Source organism: Panulirus ornatus, chromosome 21 (genome assembly GCF_036320965.1).
Source record: "Panulirus ornatus isolate Po-2019 chromosome 21, ASM3632096v1, whole genome shotgun sequence".
Classification (NCBI taxonomy): domain Eukaryota; kingdom Metazoa; phylum Arthropoda; class Malacostraca; order Decapoda; family Palinuridae; genus Panulirus; species Panulirus ornatus.
The window spans coordinates 31,847,984-31,866,907 of NC_092244.1; the positions used below are offsets into that span (position 1 = coordinate 31,847,984).

The window sequence follows — 18,924 nt, forward strand, 5'->3', positions numbered from 1 at the left end:
GTTTTGGTCAAGGTGGTGTGCAAAGTGAGAGGGTAGGGAAAATGATTTCGTAAACAGAGAAGACGTAGTAAAAGCTTTGCAGAAGATGAAAGCCGGCAAGGCAGCGCGTTTGGATGGTATTGCAGTGGAATTTATTAAAAAAGGGGGTGACTGTATTGTTGACTGGTTGGTAAGGTTATTCAATGTATGTATGGATCATGGTGAGGTGCCTGAGGATTGGTGGAATGCTTGCATAGTGCCATTGTACAAAGGCAAAGGGGACAAAGGTGAGTACTCAAATTACAGAGGTATAAGTTTGATGAGTATTCCAGGGAAATTATATGGGAGGGTATTGATTGAGAGGGTGAAAGCATGTACAGAGCATCAGATTGGGGAAGAGCAGTGTGGTTTCAGAAGTGGTAGAGGATGAGTGGATCAGGTGTTTGCTTTGAAGAATGTATGTGAGAACTACTTAGAAAAGCAAATGGATTAGTATGTAGCATTTATGGATCTAGAGAAGGCATATGATAGAGTTGATAGAGATGCTCTGTGGAAGGTATTAAGAATATATGGTGTGGGAGGCAAGTTGTTAGAAGCAGTGAAAAGTTTTTATCGAGGATGTAAGGTATGAGTACATGTAGGAAGAGAGGAAAGTGATTGGTTCTCAGTGAATGTAAGATTGCGGCAGGGGTGTGTGATGTCTCCATCGTTGTTTAATTTGTTTATGGATGGGGTTGTTAGGGAGGTAAATACAAGAGTTTTGGAAAGAGAGGCAAGTATGCAGTCTGTTGTGGATGAGAGAGCTTGGGAAGTAAGTCAGTTGTTGTTCGCTGATGATACAGTGCTGGTGGCTGATTCATGTGAGAAACTGCAAAAGCTGGTGAATGAGTTTGGTAAAGTGTGTGAAAGAAGAAAGTTGAGAGTAAATGTGAATAAGAGCAAGGTTATTAGGTACAGTAGGGTTGAGGGTCAAGTCAATTGGGAGGTAAGTTTGAATGGAGAAAAACTGGAGGAAGTTAAGTGTTTTAGATATCTGGGAGTGGATTTGGCAGTGGATGGAACCATGGAAGCGGAAGTGAATCATAGGGTGGGGGAGGGGGCGAAAATTCTGGAAGCATTGAAGAATGTGTGGAAGTCGAGAACATTATCTCAGAAAGCAAAAATGGGTATGTTTGAAGGAATAGTGGTTCCAACAATGTTGTATGGTTGCGAGGCATGGGCTATGGATAGAGTTGTGCACAGGAGGGTGGATGTGCTGGAAATGAGATGTTTGAGGACAATATGTGGTGTGAGGTGGTTTGATCATGTAAGTAATAATAGGGTAAGAGAGATGTGTGGTAATAAAAAAAGTGTGGTTGAGAGAGAAGAAGAGGGTGTTTTGAAATGGTTTGGTCACATGGAGAGAATGAGTGAGGAAAGATTGACCAAGACGATATATGTGTCAGAGGTGGAGGGAACGAGGAGAAGTGGGAGATCAAATTGGAGGTGGAAAGATGGAGTGAAAAAGATTTTGAGTGATCGGGGCCTGAACATGCAGGAGGGTGAAAGGCGTGCAAGGAATAGAGTAAATTGGAACGATGTGGTATACCGGGGTCGACATGCTGTCAATAGATTGAACCAGGGCATGTGAAGCGTCTGGGGTAAACCATGGAAAGTTCTGTGGGGCCTGGATGTGGAAAGGGAGCTGTAGTTTCGGTGCATTGTTACATGACAGCTAGAGACTGAGTGTGAACGAATGGGGCCTTTGTTGTCTTTTACTAGCGCTACCTCACACACATGGGGGGGGGGGTTGTTATTTCATGTGTGGCGAGGTGGCGATGGGAATGAATAAAGGCAGACAGTATGAATTATGTACATGTGCATATATGTATATGTCTGTGTGTGTATATATATGTATAAGTTGAGATGTATAGGTATGTATATTTGCGTGTGTGGACGTGTATGTATATACATGTGTATGTGGGTGGGTTGGGCCATTCTTTCATCTGTTTCCTAGTGCTACCTCGCTAACGCGGGAGACAGTGACAAAGCAAAATGAATAAATAAATGTATACATTGAAATTTATAGGTATGTATATGTGCGTGTGTGGGCGTGTATGTATAAAAATATGTATGTGGGTGATTTGGGCCATTCTTTCCTCTGTTTCCTTGCATTACCTCACTAATGTGTGGCGGGGTGGCAACAGGAATGGATGAAGGCAGTATGAATAGGTACATGTGCATGTATGTATATGTATGTATACGTTGAAATGTATAGGTATGTATATGTGCGTGTGAAGGTGTGTATGTATACAAATATGTATGTGGGTGGTTTGAGCCATTCTTTCGTCTGTTTCCTTGCGTTACCTCGCTAATGCCGGAAGTGAGTCAGTTGTTGTGGAAGAGAGACTCTTGGATGTTAATATGCTGAGAGGGGCAGCTAGTGGGATGTCTGATCACTATCTTGTGGAGGCTTCCTATCCACATCCAGACCCCAAAGACCTATCCTGGGTTTATCCCAGACATTTCATATGCCCTGGTTAATTTCGTTGAAAGCGCATCGACCCCAGTATATAACATTCAAATTTTCTCTATTCCTTGCACACCTCTCACCCTCTCATATATTTAGGCCCCAATCACTCAAATTCTTTGTCACCCCATCGTTCCACCTCCAATCTGATCTCCCGCTTCTCCTTGTTCCCTCCACCTCTGACACATATATCCTTTTTGTCAACCTTTCCTCACTCATTCTCTCCATATGTCCAAACCATTTCAACACACCCTCTTCTGCTCTCTCAACCGCACTCTTTTTATCATCACACATCTCTCTCTTATCCTTTCATTACACACAGCCCTGTCTCACACCTACATGTATCCCAAAATTTTCGCTCAACTCTCCATCCACTCTTACATACAAATTACCTCCTTTGTAGAAGGCTTTTACACCTTCCAACAGTTTTCCCCCTGTACATATCCTTAACACATCCCACAAAGCATTCCACTCGACTCAGTCATACACTTTCTCCAGATCCATAAAAGCTGCATACAACTTCTCAACTTTCACTAAATACTTTTCCACTGTCATCTTTACTACAAAAACCTGATCCACACATCCCCTACCTTTCCTATAACCCCCTTGCTCTTCACTTATTCTGCATTCAGTCACTTCCATCACTCTGTCAATCAATATCTTTTATATACACTTTTCCTGGGATACTTAACCGACTATAATTGCTACATGCATCCTTCACACCTTTTCCTTTGAATACAGGAACAATAATAGCTTTCACCCAATCCTCAGGCACAACCTTCTGTTTCCATGCTAAATTACATGAAAGATACATCCACTCTATCACACTTTCTCCTCTGTACTTCAGCATTTCAGCCATAGTATCATCCACTCCAGGTGCCTTTCCTACCTTCAGCTTCATTATTGCCCTTGTCATCTACCTCTTTGCTATAGGCCCCTGCACTTGTATCCTCTTCCTTCCCTCCTCCATACCCACGCAACTGACATTTGCTGCCTCCCCTTCTCCCACATTTATCAGTTCTTCAAAAATACTCTTTCCATTTTCCTTTTACTTATTCCATTTGATTCAGCAATTCTTCTTCCTTACTTCTTACATCATTTCCATTCATACAGCCATCTCTTTCCTTTTTCGCCTCCTTCCAGTATAATTTCTTATCATCCCAAAACTTTTCACTTAACTTTCTTCCAAAATCTTCATCTACTCTTTCTTTGCTCTCCTCTATCAGCTTCTTAAATTTCCCCTTACATATTCTGTATTCTTCCCTCCTCCTCTACTGAACTTCCAATGGTACATTACTATTGAGCAACCTACCATATGGCTTTTCTTCTCTTCCACAGCATTTCTAATCTCTTCTGTCCACCATGCATTGCCCTTCTTATTCCTGAATCTCTTTACTAACTACTGTTTCTACAACCTTTACTAGTATTTCTCTAAACATTTTAAAGACATGTGTCAGAGGTGGAGGGAATGAGAAGTGGGAGACCAAATTGGAGGTGGAAAGATGGAGTGAAAAAGATTTTGTGTGGTCGGGGCCTGAACATGCAGGAGGGTGAAAGGAGGGCGAGGAATAGAGTGAAATGGATCGATGTGGTATACCGGGGTTGACGTGCTGTCAGTGGATTGAATCAGGGCATGTGAAGCGTCTGGGGTAAACCATGGAAAGCTGTGTAGGTATGTATATTTGCGTGTGTGGACGTGTATGTATATACATGTGTATGGGGGTGGGTTGGGCCATTTCTTTCGTCTGTTTCCTTACGCTACCTCGCAAATGCGGGAGACAGCGACAAAGCAAAAAAAAAAAAGAAAAAAAAATTTTAAACACCTCATTCACTCACGACTACATTCATACATTCACTACACTTCCATCTAAGCTTTCATTTACCTTCCTTTCATAATCCTTCCTGTACTTTTCCTGATTCATCTTCTCACCAGCCAACACTTTTACCTCTCCATTCTTCCTTACACCATACCTCCACTTCTCCCTGATCCTCATCCCCACAAGAATCCTCTCACTACTCTAACATCCAGCACAGCCTTTCTCAATCTTTCATCCACTGCCAAAGGATCAATCAATGCCTTTGTTCTTCTCTTCCATCATTCCTCATCATGTATATCTGTGGATCATCTTGTACAGAAAAAGGTGTTCGCAAGGAATTAACCCCTCTCAGCACAATTATCCACAAGATAGCTTCCATTCTCATTTACTCCAAGCACTCCCCATTTACCATCTATTTCACCAATTTCATCACATCTCACTTTCGCATTCATATCAATCAAAACAACCACGGTACTCTCATTCTCTAAACCATTTATAGTCATTCAAATTCCTCCAGAAGAGCTTCATTCCATCCTCACCTTGTACAGTCTTTATATTCACAGGCAAATATACACATACCTGTGCATATTTCATAATCCCAATCTTTCCTTTCACCCACGCTATTCTTGTTCAATTCCATCCATGCTTTGTAACACCCTCCCATAATCTTAGTGACAGCAGACTTGCACATCCTTCTTTTCCTCTTCCCTGATAATTTTCACTAATTCCTGTCCATACCACACCTCCTTCCATGCCCTCCCATAACTTGCATTCTCATCATTTCCATTTGCACTCCACACACCCTGCCCAAGGATATGGGTTTCCCCAATCCCTAGCACATCCATCCTAAAATTTTTACACCTCACCACAATCTCCCTCCTTTTATTCTCTCCAGTCATCCCATTCACATTCAGCACCATCACCCTCATTACAATTTGCACATCCTTCTTTTCCTCTTCCCTGATAATTTTCACTAATTCCTGTCCATACCACACCTCCTTCCATGCCCTCCCATAACTTGTATTCACCATTTCCATTTGCACTCCACACACCCTGCCCAAGGATACGGGTTTCCCCAATTCCTAGCACATCCATGCTAAAATTTTTACACCTCACCACAATCTCCCTCCTTTTATTCTCTCCAGTCATCCCATTCACATTCAGCACCATCACCCTCATTACAACACTTGGCATAACTGGTAGACTCCAGTGCTGCTTCTTAGCCTTCTGTGCCTCACCCCTGACAGGTTACTGACTGAGGGCAACTCCAGCGAAGTGTTTCCTGTTTCCAGAGGCAGCCAGGCTCAAAATTCTCAAGCTAAAAGTAACAGTACACATCAGATGTTTATCCAGATCTTAAACTATTGCCCTGATGTAACCGGGCAATGCCTCCCCTTTTAGTTCCATCCTTAATAGATGTACTGACTAATGTATTTAGTGTCTTTCCTGAAAATCTATAACACTTACAATCAATTCAACATCTATTCTTATAAAAATATAATCAGTCACCTGATTCCACACACACACTGTTGTCAAAGGATAAAAACATATTTCCATACTGTGTTTGATGCTATATGTACCCTCCGTAAAAATCAATTTTTGCAGTACTGGACTTCTAATTCCAAACCATGCAGATTGACTAACCCTTTCAAGGCCCACTTAAATGTTTCACCTTCCCTAGTGCACAAAATATATAACATAATCATTTATTCTAATTTCTGAAAAGGCACAAAAAAGTAAGAATTATAATCAATACATTCCTAGTTTACAAAAAAACATATTTACTGGCCTGGCCAACTCAGTGCTAAAAAAAAATAAACATCTTTTTGGGTTAACCATTTATAGTTTAGGAAAACCACACACATTAGATAGACACATTAGGCAGTAGTCAATAGGTACATTAGGCAGAAGCCTCTGAAAATATTGTGATAAGGTTGCTCTCTGTCAGTGGCCTGTTAACTTTGAAACACTAAATGCAAGGTAGTAGCAGTGGAGTTCACTACTTATGAAAACTCTTTTGCTGTGGCCAACCCCTGAAGGGCAGGTAGGTAGATAGAAAACAACATTATTTACCAGACTGGCCAATCCTCAGTGAAGGCAGCAAGGGTGCAGCAGTGGATGCCACAGAAGCAGAAAGCCCCTGAAAAAGGTTCACAACCACCCATCATGGTCATTAATGGGTTACTGAGGTTCCAAACACCTCTAATGACTGGGTTATCATCTATGGCCAGTAAAACCTACTGTGAATAAAGTATTCAACTTGTGGCTGGAAAGCATGTGCCTTAATTGAGGACGAAAGCACCCTACAATGCTTGCCCCTATTGGGGTCAACAGCACTCTACTGAGCATATCTCAATTGGGGATAGTCACACAAAAAGGGTTAAAAATGCAATGCCCAGTTTCCTCTGACAGATTTGCTAAAATACTAAATCTTAGAATTATTAGTTTTACCTCATCCTTAACTCCAAAACTCATTATTTACTCAAATCATAGTTTCAATCCCCAACTGATGTCACTATTTTACTAACTACTATAATGGTTACAGATGTTATCCATCTTTTTTCAAAAAAGCATAATCAAACACAAAAGCAGTTACTCAGTGAAACACTAAATGGGATCTACTACAAGTTCCCTCAAACAAAATTTCATAAAATATATGAGTAATCATTTCAGCTCCTAAACACAAATATACCATATTCTTACCTACACAAATGGCACCCCACCAGGGAAGGTCTACAGTAACATGTAAATACTCAAGGCAGTTCTGGATTATGCCAGCTGGGCTCCAGCCACCCAAGCCAATGCTCTGGAAGGTGGGTTCACCAAGAGCGTTAAGAACTGGGCCTACAGCTTCTGGAGGTGCTGGAGGTGGAGGAATATATGCTATGGATTCTGCAAAATGAAGAATATTTTCTAACATATATTTCACTATATATTTTTCACTATATATTCACTATATATTTTTTTCACTATATATTTTTTTTTCATATATTTCCACAAAGGCCCAGTCCTGTTCTTAACGCTACCTCACTACCATGGGAAATGGCGAATAGTTTAAAAGAAAGAATATTTCACTAAATGTAATTTCGCCTTATCAAAATCAAATTACACTTTAACTGGTACCACCAGACAATTCTATGCATTCTTTACTGTCTTGGAAAAATATTATATACAGTTTCCATATCAACAGATAATGGGACAGGGTAAGGTTCACATAATTGCTATACATATAAAAATCATGAGTAAAAAATTCTAAGTATGAAGGAGATGGCCAGAAATCTGTTAGTATAATTCTGCACATGCTACACTACTGTGTAATGTTGCTAAATAAGAGCACATATCTTTCTTTCAATAAAAATTCTGAGGCAGCTTTAATGACTCTTGACAAGATACAGGATACTAGATGCTCAAAAATTCCATACCCATTTAACCATAACCTCTACACTAAAGGTCACAATGAACTCATCATAGTATGCAACAAACCTACACATGACAGAGGTATAAGTTTGTTGAGTATTCCTGGGAAATTATATGGGAGGGTATTGATTGAGAGGGTGAAGACATGTACAGAGCATCAGATTGGGGTGAGTCAGTTGTTCGCTGATGATACAGCGCTGGTGGCTGATTCGTGTGAGAAACTGCAGAAGTTGGTGACTGGTAAAGTGTGTGAAAGAAGAAAGTTGAGAGTAAATATGAATAAGAGTAAGGTTAATATTAGGTACAGTAGGGTTGGGGGACAAGTCAATTGGGAGGTAAGTTTGAATGGAGAAAAACTGGAGGAAGTTAAGTGTTTTAGATATCTGGGAGTGGATTTGGCAGCGGATGGAACCATGGAAGCGGAAGTGAATCATAGGGTGGGGGAGGGGGCAAAAGTTCTCGGAGCATTGAAAAATGTGTGGGTGTCGAGAATATATCTCGGAAAGCAAAAATGGGTATGTTTGAAGGAATAGTGGTTCCATCAATGTTATATGGTTGCAAGGCATGGGCTATAGATAGAGTTGTGCAGAAGAGGGTGGATGTGCTGGAAATGAGATGTTTGAGGACAATATGTGGTGTGAGGTGGTTTGATTGAGTAAGTAATAGTAGGGTAAGAGAGATGTGTGGCAATAAAAAGAGTGTGGTTGAGAGAGCAGAAGAGGGTGTTTTCAAATGGTTTGGTCACATGGAGAGAATGAGTGAGGAAAAATGGAGTGAAAAAGATTTTGAGTGATCGGGGCCTGAACATGCAGGAGGGTGAAAGGCGTTCAAGGAATACAGTGAAGTGGAACAATGTGGTATACCAGGGTCGACGTGCTGTCAATGGATTGAACCAGGGCATGTGAAGCACCTGGGGTAAACCATGGAGAGTTCTGTGGGGCCTGAATGTGGAAAGGGAGCTGTGGTTTCAGCGCATTAAACATGACACCTAGAGGCTGAGTGTGAACGAATGTGGCCTTTGTTGTCTTTTTCTAGCGCTACCTCAGGCACATGCAGGGGGAGGGGGTTGTTATTTCATGTGTGGTGAGGTGGTGATGGGAATGAATAAAGGCAGAGTGTGAAGTGTGTATATATATATATATGTATACGTTGAAATATATAGGTATGTATATTTGCGTGTGTGGACGTGTATATATATATATATACATGTGTATGTGGGTGGGTTGGGCTATTCTTTCGTCTGTTTCCATGCGCTACCTTGCCAACGCAGGGAGACAGCGACAAAGTAAAATCAAATAAATAAAAATAAATTAAAACATCTGTTTGAAGGTCTTGTAATCCAAGTAAAAGTAAATGGGTGCAAGGCATAAGCTACATATGAGGATGTTTGGAGGATGGTTGATGTGGTGGAGAGTACAGTGTCCCCAAAAAACCTTGTATGCCTCCCAATTAATTTTTATGTGTAATATCAGTTTTATTCTTATCTTTTTCAATCTCTCCTTTAACCATAATAACCATCTGCAGACACTTGGGCAAGGTCCTTGAAATTCTCTAGGTCCATATTTTGGGTCCAAATGGTCTAGATCTCCTACATTAGGTGTTGCAGGACACAGTCACCTGTTTGTGCATTTTGAGCACCCAGTGTACCTAGAAATCTCACGTGTACCCTGATATACTTGCTTCTATGAGAATTTGGGCTTTCTCCTCCTTAAAGAGGTAAGAGGCAACCATCTTAATGCACAGGTGGAAGAAATGCAGTACCCAGAAATGAAATTCCCAAAATGAAATGGCTGCCTGTAAAGAACATCATTCCGTCAAGAAAGTCTGAGGCACACAGACAGGTTGCTGGTGCTCAAACTGTTAAAAACATTAGTTTCAGTGACCACATGTATGATGACTTTAATATATATGGGGCAAACAATGTTTCTTGCAAACACTGTAGATGTTTAAGAACAATAAGTGGTGTGAGGCGATTTGATTAAGTAATAAAAGGGTATGAGTGATGTGGTAGTAAAAGGTGCATGCTTGAGAGAGATGAAGACGGTGTGCTGAAGTGGTTTGGACATATGGTGAGAATCAAGGAGGAGAGGTTGACAATGTGGATATATGTGTCTGAACTGGAAAAACAAGAAGTGGGAGACCAAATATTGGAGATGAAGGGATTTAATGAAAAGGATTTTGACTGATCTGGACCTGAACTTGCAGGAGGGTGAAAGCCATGCTACATGGGGTGACACACTGTCAATCGACTGAATGAGGGCACATTACACAGCTGTGGGAAATCACAGAAGGGTCTATGAGGCTGCGTTGTGGATGGGATCTATGGTTTCAGTGCATCATACATTACAGCTAGAGCATGGACGTAAGCGAATGAGGCCTTTTTTCATCTGTTCCTGGAGCTACCATGCTAATGCAGGAAGCAGCAAAGAATATAAAAAAAATCTTAATTAATAACATAAAGAAAATCTTATAAACTAACCAAAAGATGTCTTTGAGTCTGATAATACTCCAGCAGTAATATCTGATGAGTGAGTGGCACCTCCAACCATATGAGAATGAACTGCATCAGCATCTGGGACTGATGATTTGGTAGCAGCATCTAGGATTGAGGGAATGGCAGCATCTTCTGGAACTGAAGGAATGGCAGCATCTCCTACGACTGAGGGAATGATGGCATCATCTAGGACAGGGGAAATGGCAGCATCTCCACGGACTGAGGCCAAGGCTGCATCATCTGGGACTGAGGGAATGACAGCCTCATTTTGGACTAGGGGAATGGCAATATCATCTGGAACAGATGGAATGGCAGCTGCATTTGGGAAGGGATCAGCAGCAACTTCTTGTGTCAACTGAACAGCAGCTCCACCAGAATCTGAATGAAGGACAGCCATATCAGTAGCTGCATTATGAACTAAATGAAGAGAATCTTGTGAGACTATGTCAACAGCAGCTGTATCCAATTCAGAATGAACAGCAGCAGGATCAGTAATATCTTCATTTGGAATTGGTGATTCAGCATTCAAAATGAACATCTGCAAAAAAAAAATGAATAAGATTATTCAATTTTCTTTGTACAATTCTATCTCTGATGCAGATAACAAAACATAAATATACCAAGAAAGGTTCTGGATCCTAAAAGTCACATATACTTTTCTTGTCACAAATGAGCAATTACCCACGAAAAATCATGTTTTCAAATAATTCAAGTACGCATGGATGTGGAAAGAGAACTGTGGTTTCGGTGCATTACACATGACGGCTAGAGACTGAGTGTGAACGAATGTGGCCTTTGCTGTCTTTTCCTAGCGCTACCTCACACGCATGCGGGGAGAAGGGGGTGCCATTTCATGTGTGGTGGGGTGGTGGCGGGAATGGATGAAGGTAGCATGTATGAATATGTACATGTGTATATATGTATATGTCTGTGTATGTACATGTATGTATACATTGAAATGTATAGGTATGTATATGTGCGTTTGGGGGCGTTTATGTATATAAATGTGTATGTGGGTGGGTTGGGCTATTCTTTCATCTGTTTCCTTGCACTACCTCACTAAAGCAGGAGACACAAATAAATATGTGTATATGAGTGGATGGGCCATTCTTCGTCTGTTTCCTGGCACTACCTCAATGATGCGGGAAAAAGCGATCAAGTGTAATAAATAAATAAACATATATATGTATGTTATGAATGAAAGCTAGAGAACAGATGTGAGCAGATGCAGCCTTTCTTCACCTGTTCCTGGAACTACCTTTGGGAACTCCCTTTATGGTGAGGCCACAGCAAACGTCTCTACTTATCCCTGCTCTTACTTGCCTCCCTCATATATGCCATTCCATGCATTCTTCCACCATTTCTCTCCCTCCAGTACTCTTCCACTCTTATTTACCCTTGTTACAGGAGGTCTTCTCACACCAACCATACTATCATTAACACCAAACCCCTTTAATTGTACTATCATACTCTCCTTGCAAACTTCACATCTTGCATTCATTCCACATGGCCAAACCATCTCAAAGCATTATGTTTCACCCACTATACCACTCCACAATTCACTCCCTTTGCATTCCCTGCTATTTCACATCTCTCACGCACCCCCTCATTTCTTTCTTCATTTAGTCATACCACAGGCTACTCCCAAAAAGCTCACTTCCACAGACTGCAATCTTGACCTCTGTGACTCATTCCAAGTATATGTTTTGGCTGCCTAGGTCAGGGTTGGGAGGAACATGCTATTCTTTAATCCTTTCTTCACTTACATAGTTACATCCCACCCCTTCAATATTTCATTAAGGGGCCAAATGACTCTTCTACCCTGTATTGCTCTCTACCTAAGTATTTAAGTATTTAGTTCCTAAATACTTAAATTCTCTCACCTCTTAACATCTTTCTATATCTACAACACAATTTAGTAAATTTTCTTCTTTCACTCAATACAGTTTTCTAAAGTCTATACTTTCATCGTTTCCATTTAAACACCACTACTTCACTTTTACTCTTTTTATGTTAAAGGCTCCAGTCACAGACAAAAGTCCACATCAAGACCAGGCTTCAATTGAAATAGAGAGAGCAAAGAAAAGACAAGAGAAAGTACCTATGAATTTTTGAGAAAGTGAAAAATCTGTCTTTTGAAATGAGCCAGGTTACTGTTATTGGGAAAGACTTGAGAAGATAGAGATTTCCAAAGCTTCAACACATAGGGAAAGAAGCAGGTATCAAAATGGACCACTCTTGAGTTGCTGATGGCCATACAATAATCATGACACACAGCAGCTTGCTTGTAAGCACACAAAGCAGCCAGCTCTCGGGAGTAAAAACCAAAGTAATAACTATAGAATAGGGAAAGTGAACCAACATTGCAGCATAGAGAGATGGAATCAGTTTGGAAGTTAGCCTGGGACAGTTTATAAGGCAGACTGCTTTCGACTCAACTCTGTCGAGTAAGGATTCAGAGCTACAACCACTCCAAATGTGAGAGCAGTACTCCATACAAGGACAAATCAATCCCTTGTATACACGAAGCAACTGTTTACAAAAAAAAGAAATTTCGACATAGAAATAAGGACACCTAGTTTCTAAGAGGAAGACTTCACTATTCATGTAATCAAGAAAAGAGTAGATGTTACAGTAATACAAAGTATGTTCACTGAACCAAGAGGTGGAATTACAGAACCATCAAAGGAGAGATGGGAGTTGTTAGGAGTTTTCAATATAGAGATGGGTAGAAACTGTGTCTTGGAGGCATTAAACTGAAGATTTTGTCTACCCACTGTGATATCCTGTCCAAATATGAGTTTACAGAGGAAGCTGTGTTAAGACAAGATGCAGATCGAGTGACAGAAGAGGAAGCAGAGTTGAAGGATGTGGATGAATGCAGTGTTGAGTCATCAGTGTATGAGTGCATTGGATTATTTGTAGACAGAAAATCGTTGAGAAAAAGGAGAAAAGTAGTAGGGGACAGGCTAGAACCCTGAAGGACATCAATGCTGATGGAAAAAAGGATGCTTGATATGAGGGAGCAAAGTGAGGGAGGAAAGCCAAAGGAGAGTTTGGTGATGAGACCCCGATGCCACACCTTGTAAAAAGCCTTAGATAAGTCAAGGGCAACCACACATGACTCCCCAAAATCTTTCAGGGATGAAGACCAGACATTAGTAAGATATGAGAGAATATCACCAGTGATCTCAACTTATAGAAGCCATACTGGTAATCAGAGAGAAGACTGATTTTTGAGGTGTCTTAGGATATGGGAATTGAGAAGGGATTCAAAGACCTTGGAAATGGCAAATGTCAAAGCAAGAGGACAATAGTTAGAGGTGTCAGAACAGTCACCCTTCTTAGAGATGAGATGTATCATTGCATGCCTGCAAGAAAATTTTTTGGTTTTTAAACAGAAACGGAAGAGACGAGCAAGCACAGGTGTGAGTTCAGAGGCACCCTCTTTAAGTACAAAAGGATGGATGCCATCAGGACCATAAGCCTTTCTTGCGTCCAGGGAAAGAAGCATTTTTTGGACAGTCCAAAGAGATTATGGAAAGGGGTATAGGATTAGTATGAGGAGCATCAGGGAGTGAAGAAATGTTAGAATCATACAAGGTGGAGTTAGAGGAGAAACGGAAACCAAAGAGACTTGCTTTGTCTAAGGGCGAGACAGTTATAGTACCGTCGGAGCAGAAAAGTGAAATGAAGGTAGAGCGACACAAAAGGTTTTAGAGATGCCCTTAGCTAAAGACCAGAAAGACCTATCTTCAATTGCCTATGATTACATACATTCTGTAACTCCACTCTAAGTGAACAGCACAATATGATTCACAAACAGACTTGTCATTAGCCACCATATCTCACCTCCACACCCCATCTCTGCACCTCTTCTTCCTTAGTTTTACTTTCACATCTCTTATCACTCACTCCATATACATGTTAAAAAGCCACAGTGACCTCACACAACCCTGCCTTACACCCACATGTATATCAAAACTTTTGCTCAACTCTCCATCAGCTCTTATACATGCATTTGCTATTCTGTAGAAAGCTTTCACACTATACAACAGTTGTCCCTCCACCACATATATCCTTAACACATCCCATATAACATTCCAGTTGACTACAGTCATACACTTACTCCAGATCCATAAAAGCTGCATACAGCTTCTTACCTTTACCTAGATTCTTTTCCATAGTCATTTTCAACTTAAAAATCATACTTTGCAGAAGGCCAAAACTAGAATAAGATTCTCAGGTTTGGTCATCACACCTAAAGAAGCACAAAGAACTTGTAAGTTCAAAAGGAGGGTAACAAAGATGGTACCAGTATTAAGAGAGCTAAGTTACAGGGAAAAACTGGAGGCTTTAAATTCATCCACCATGGAAGAAAGAAGATTGAAGGGTGACCTGATCACAACCTTTAAGTTTCTAAAAGAGATCAAATGGTGAGCACAGTGAACATTCTTTCAGAGATCTAGATAAACAGCAACTAGAGGATATAAAAAAATTAAGTAAAAAAAACTGCTAAGCGTGAGGCACTAAAGGCTACAAAGCGGTACTGGAGTTCACTAGTTATGGAGGCTTTATTGCCAAGGCCATCCCCATAAAGGAGTTCTTGTCGAAGCAGACATCAGAGATACAGAGAGAAGAGAAAGAATTATCAAAAAGGATGTAAAGAAATGCTTTTAAAGTATAAGCATAGTGGATATACCAAAAAGAATGACTGAGAAAACAGTTAAAGCAGACAGCATAAATAAATCTAAGTGGTTTAATGAAAGTAAATGTTCAAGAGACGGGACCTTGAGTGTAAAACTCCCACCCCGTCCATATATCAAAAATGTGCAATTAAATAAAAGACAGGGTGCCTTGATTAACAGCATTTCAGAAAGTAAGAACACAAATAATGTAGCAGCAATCCCTAGAAAAACCATGTATGAAAGCCCAGTGAGAAAGATGGAAAGACTATTAAATGTAGTGCCAGTGAAATTAGAAACCTGCATGAAATAAGCACATAGTTCTTTAAAAGAAACTTTACATTTGGCTAAAAACAGATTCAAATGAACCCAAGACTGATAATTCTACAATACGCAAGGCAGCAGAGAAAAGAGTAATACTGTTCTAATAAGACCTGGACTGACCTGTACATTCTAGCCCTGCCTATTAATCTCATTGCAAGTACTCATACGTAATAAGGTAATCTTTAGTTCTACATCTCATCTCTCTCTATCTGTTTCTCTCTCTTTTCTGAAGAAGTCTTCCTGAACAGGATCAGTGACCACATCTCAAACTACAGGTATGAATATAAGCAACTATATGAGCACGGTGTTTTAAGGTACACTTTACTTTTTCATGCTTGTTTGATTTACATATACATTACATGGCCACAAACTGATCTGAAAGGTATATCACACATCAGAAAATCTGGGTTTTCATCTGTTTTCCTATTAAGGAAATACCAACCTCATTGAATATATTACTTGCAGTACTGTTATGTCGAGAGGTGTGTCTGACTGAAAAACAAAGCATTTCCAAAGCTTCAGAATAATCTGTAAACAGCCTGAATGAGCTTCCAGAGGGCACCCACTTGTTTTTCTGCCATGTTAGAGCAGTATGGTATCTGGATGATGACGCTAACCAACAACCAACCTGTAAAATTATGCCCGATCAATTTGGAGCAATTGGTAATGCAACAACAGCCATTCAAATTCATTACAGGCAAGGCATATAATGAAAAAAAATGTTATCATCATCAAATATTGCCATCATATATGATATCACCTATTTTCAAGGGGGTATTCATTTGTCACTTTAACATCATGTTACAAGTTTTGCTCAATTCTTTCTACCTGACAATACATCACTGATGTGCAAACATACAAAATCTACTGTTTTGGCATTTATGAAATAAGGGGAAACTTGCCAAAACTTCTTTCTGAACCAACTTGGCATGGAAAAATACAAGCCCCAATTATAGTCATCTCAGATGAAAGAGTGATAAAAAATATCAATTTAAGTTCCTCGGGTGACTGCAGACCTGACTTGAGATGGACAGTTATAATAAGGGATAAAAACAAAAAGGGGAAGAAAATTTCAAAACTTCACTATTCACTGGTACCAGACATTCATAACCCTCTTCACTAGTCTTGTTTATTTACCCAGGATCACCCACTGGCATCATATTTCATCAATTTTCTTTTGTTATTTCTTAACAAATAAAGATATCCACTGAAAGTTTTTGTCCACTACCATAAGTTATTTCGGAAGCTGTCTAAAATAGCTCTGCATCACAATCAGCTTTAAATACTGAGTAACTGTGTTATACAAAGCTAGATTCCTGTTTAAAGAATCCAATAAGAGTTAATTAGTAAGATTTGAAGGCTTACAATTTATTGAACGATATCAAATAACGATACAATTTAAAAATATCAGGGAAATTATGGTTTTTTAATGCAAAAGTAAAGAGTGCTTGAAAAACATCAACAAAACCTATGAATCACCTAATCTCACTTTGTAGCCAAACTAATTATAGAAATATATCAGAATATATGTACCCTGCTGGAGATCACATGGTGACTCTGTGTCATCTGTTTGTTGACATCCAAAACCATGCTCATGGTTAATATTCAAGAGTATGACAGGGATATTTCTACTAGAATATCAAATGTTAGATAAGTTTTCACTCCAAGGAAGACAGGTGTGGTTTTCATAGGTTCTGTTGAATCTTAAGAAGTGAATTATTTTCATTTACAATGATACATCTTACATTTTCCCTAATATCCTACTTATCATTATCTAAAGATATGTTATGCACGAAATCTACAATTATTCTTGTATTCCTTACACTATATACTACCTTTCTAGAATCAAATTAATTAATATCAGATACTAGTTGTGATGAAGAGCTGTTACTCTAAATTGTTACATAACTCATGATCCATGCACATCCATAATATACCTTAGTGTCTTACCCTTACATACCCTTAATCGACTCCAACCCCTTTCCTCTGTAAACCCTTAATTATGTGGTTGCCTGGTAGACAGGAGTTACAATAACAAGAAGGTTGTACAATATACAACTTGGGAGAGGAGAGGTCTGAACATCTACCGGTAGCCAGTAAAATGGACACACCAAAGAGCACATAACCTTAACCTCTTGCTATACAAACACTCACATTGTGTGTTGTCTTGTACGTTGTCACTGACTGATGTACTTGAGCCGGACAGGTAAACCTTATACTTTTAGCCAAGCAACGTGTGTAGCACCTCACTGCTGAGGCCATGTTTGTTTTGAAAAGACCGGATTGAGATCCGGATTATAATATATGATCCCACACAGCAGCTGCTGCTGCACGTCCAGCACGGCTTTCTTATCTCATCCCACACAGCAGCAGCTGCTGCACGTCCAGTACGGCTTTCTCATCTGATCTAGCTGTACTTAACACATCAACTGGCTCTTAAATGATCAAGCGGCTCTTAACACATCATGGAGCTCTTACTATATCCAGTAACTTACCACCTCCAACAACTCTTACTGACCAAGCATATGCTACCACTTTCAGGAGCTATCTTACCTTATCCTGATCCAGCAGCTTTCAGGCGATAATATGGCTCTTAAATGATCCTACAGTTCTTAGGACGTCCAGCAGCTCTTATCTGAGCCACTTGCTCTTACCTGACCTCATCTTACCTTATCTCATCTGACCTTACCTTACCTCATCTAACGGCTCTTACCACATCCAGCAGCTCTTACCATACAATAACAACTTACCTGATCCAGTGGCTCATACCACATTCAGTAGCTCTTCCCTGATCCAGTGACTCATTAGATCTAATGCCTCTAACTACATCCAGCAGCTCTTACCTTACCTTAACTAATAGCTCTTAATTGATCAAGTTGCTCTTACCACATCCAGCAGCTCTTACCTGAGCCAGTGACTCTTATTAGATCTAGTGCCTCTGTCCACATCCAGAAGCTCTTTCCTTACCAGGTGAGGTGGTTCTTACCACATCCAACAGCTCTTACCTGATCCAGTGGCTCATATCAGATCTAGTAGCTCTTATCAAATCTAGCAGCTCTTGCCTGAGCCATTTGCTCTTACTTGATCTAGTTGCTCTTACCAAATCCAGCAGCTCTTACCACATCCAATAACTGATCACGGTCGAAGGCCCTTACGTGCATCAAAGGCTCTCATTACATCCAGTGTCAGTGCCCTGATCCAGCGGCTCTTAACCCACCCAGTAGCTCTTGCCTGATTCAGTGGTTCTTGCCACATTAGCAGCTCTAACCACATCCTACTAGTTGCTTTTATCTGGTCCAGTGGCTCTTATCTGATCCAGGTGCTCTTACTTCATCCAGTATATCTTATCACATCCAGTAGCTCTTACTTAGTCCAGTGGCTCTCACATGAACCTGCAACTCTTACCACATCAGCAGCTCTTAGCATATCCAGCAGATCTTACTTGATCAAATGCTCTTACCACATGCAGCAGCAGTAACCGAATATAAAGGTTCTTACCACACTCAGCAGCTTAACTGACCCACAGGCTTTCACTATATCCAGCAGGTCTTACTTAATGAAGTGATTCATTCTTAAAATGGTATCTTTTCCAGCATCCAGTAACTCTTACCTGATCAAAAACCTCTAGCCACATCCAGATTTTCTTTGGCTCAGAATTTTTTACCTGATCCAGAGTCTCTCACCACATTCAGTAGCTTA

The 18,924-nt window shown here is 40.3% G+C and overlaps 1 protein-coding gene across 3 annotated transcripts in view; it reads right to left on the reverse strand.

The window, feature by feature from the left end:
• The window catches only part of OXA1L (OXA1L mitochondrial inner membrane protein), a 61,024-nt gene extending 43,400 nt beyond the window's left edge, over nucleotides 1-17,624 (reverse strand). For 2 of the 3 annotated variants that reach the window (XM_071675898.1, XM_071675899.1), the window contains exons 1-4: nucleotides 17,380-17,582; nucleotides 15,668-15,853; nucleotides 10,202-10,754; nucleotides 7,009-7,197 (exon numbers count right to left, since the gene is read on the reverse strand). In XM_071675898.1, the coding sequence (XP_071531999.1) occupies nucleotides 7,009-7,197; nucleotides 10,202-10,754; nucleotides 15,668-15,853; nucleotides 17,380-17,487 (1,036 nt within the window). In that variant the 5' untranslated portion in view covers nucleotides 17,488-17,582. Of the gene's footprint in view, nucleotides 1-7,008; nucleotides 7,198-10,201; nucleotides 10,755-15,667; nucleotides 15,854-17,379 lie in introns of all 3 variants that reach the window. The other variant, XM_071675897.1, reaches the window with a different exon arrangement.
• Nucleotides 17,625-18,924: the final 1,300 nt, after the last annotated feature.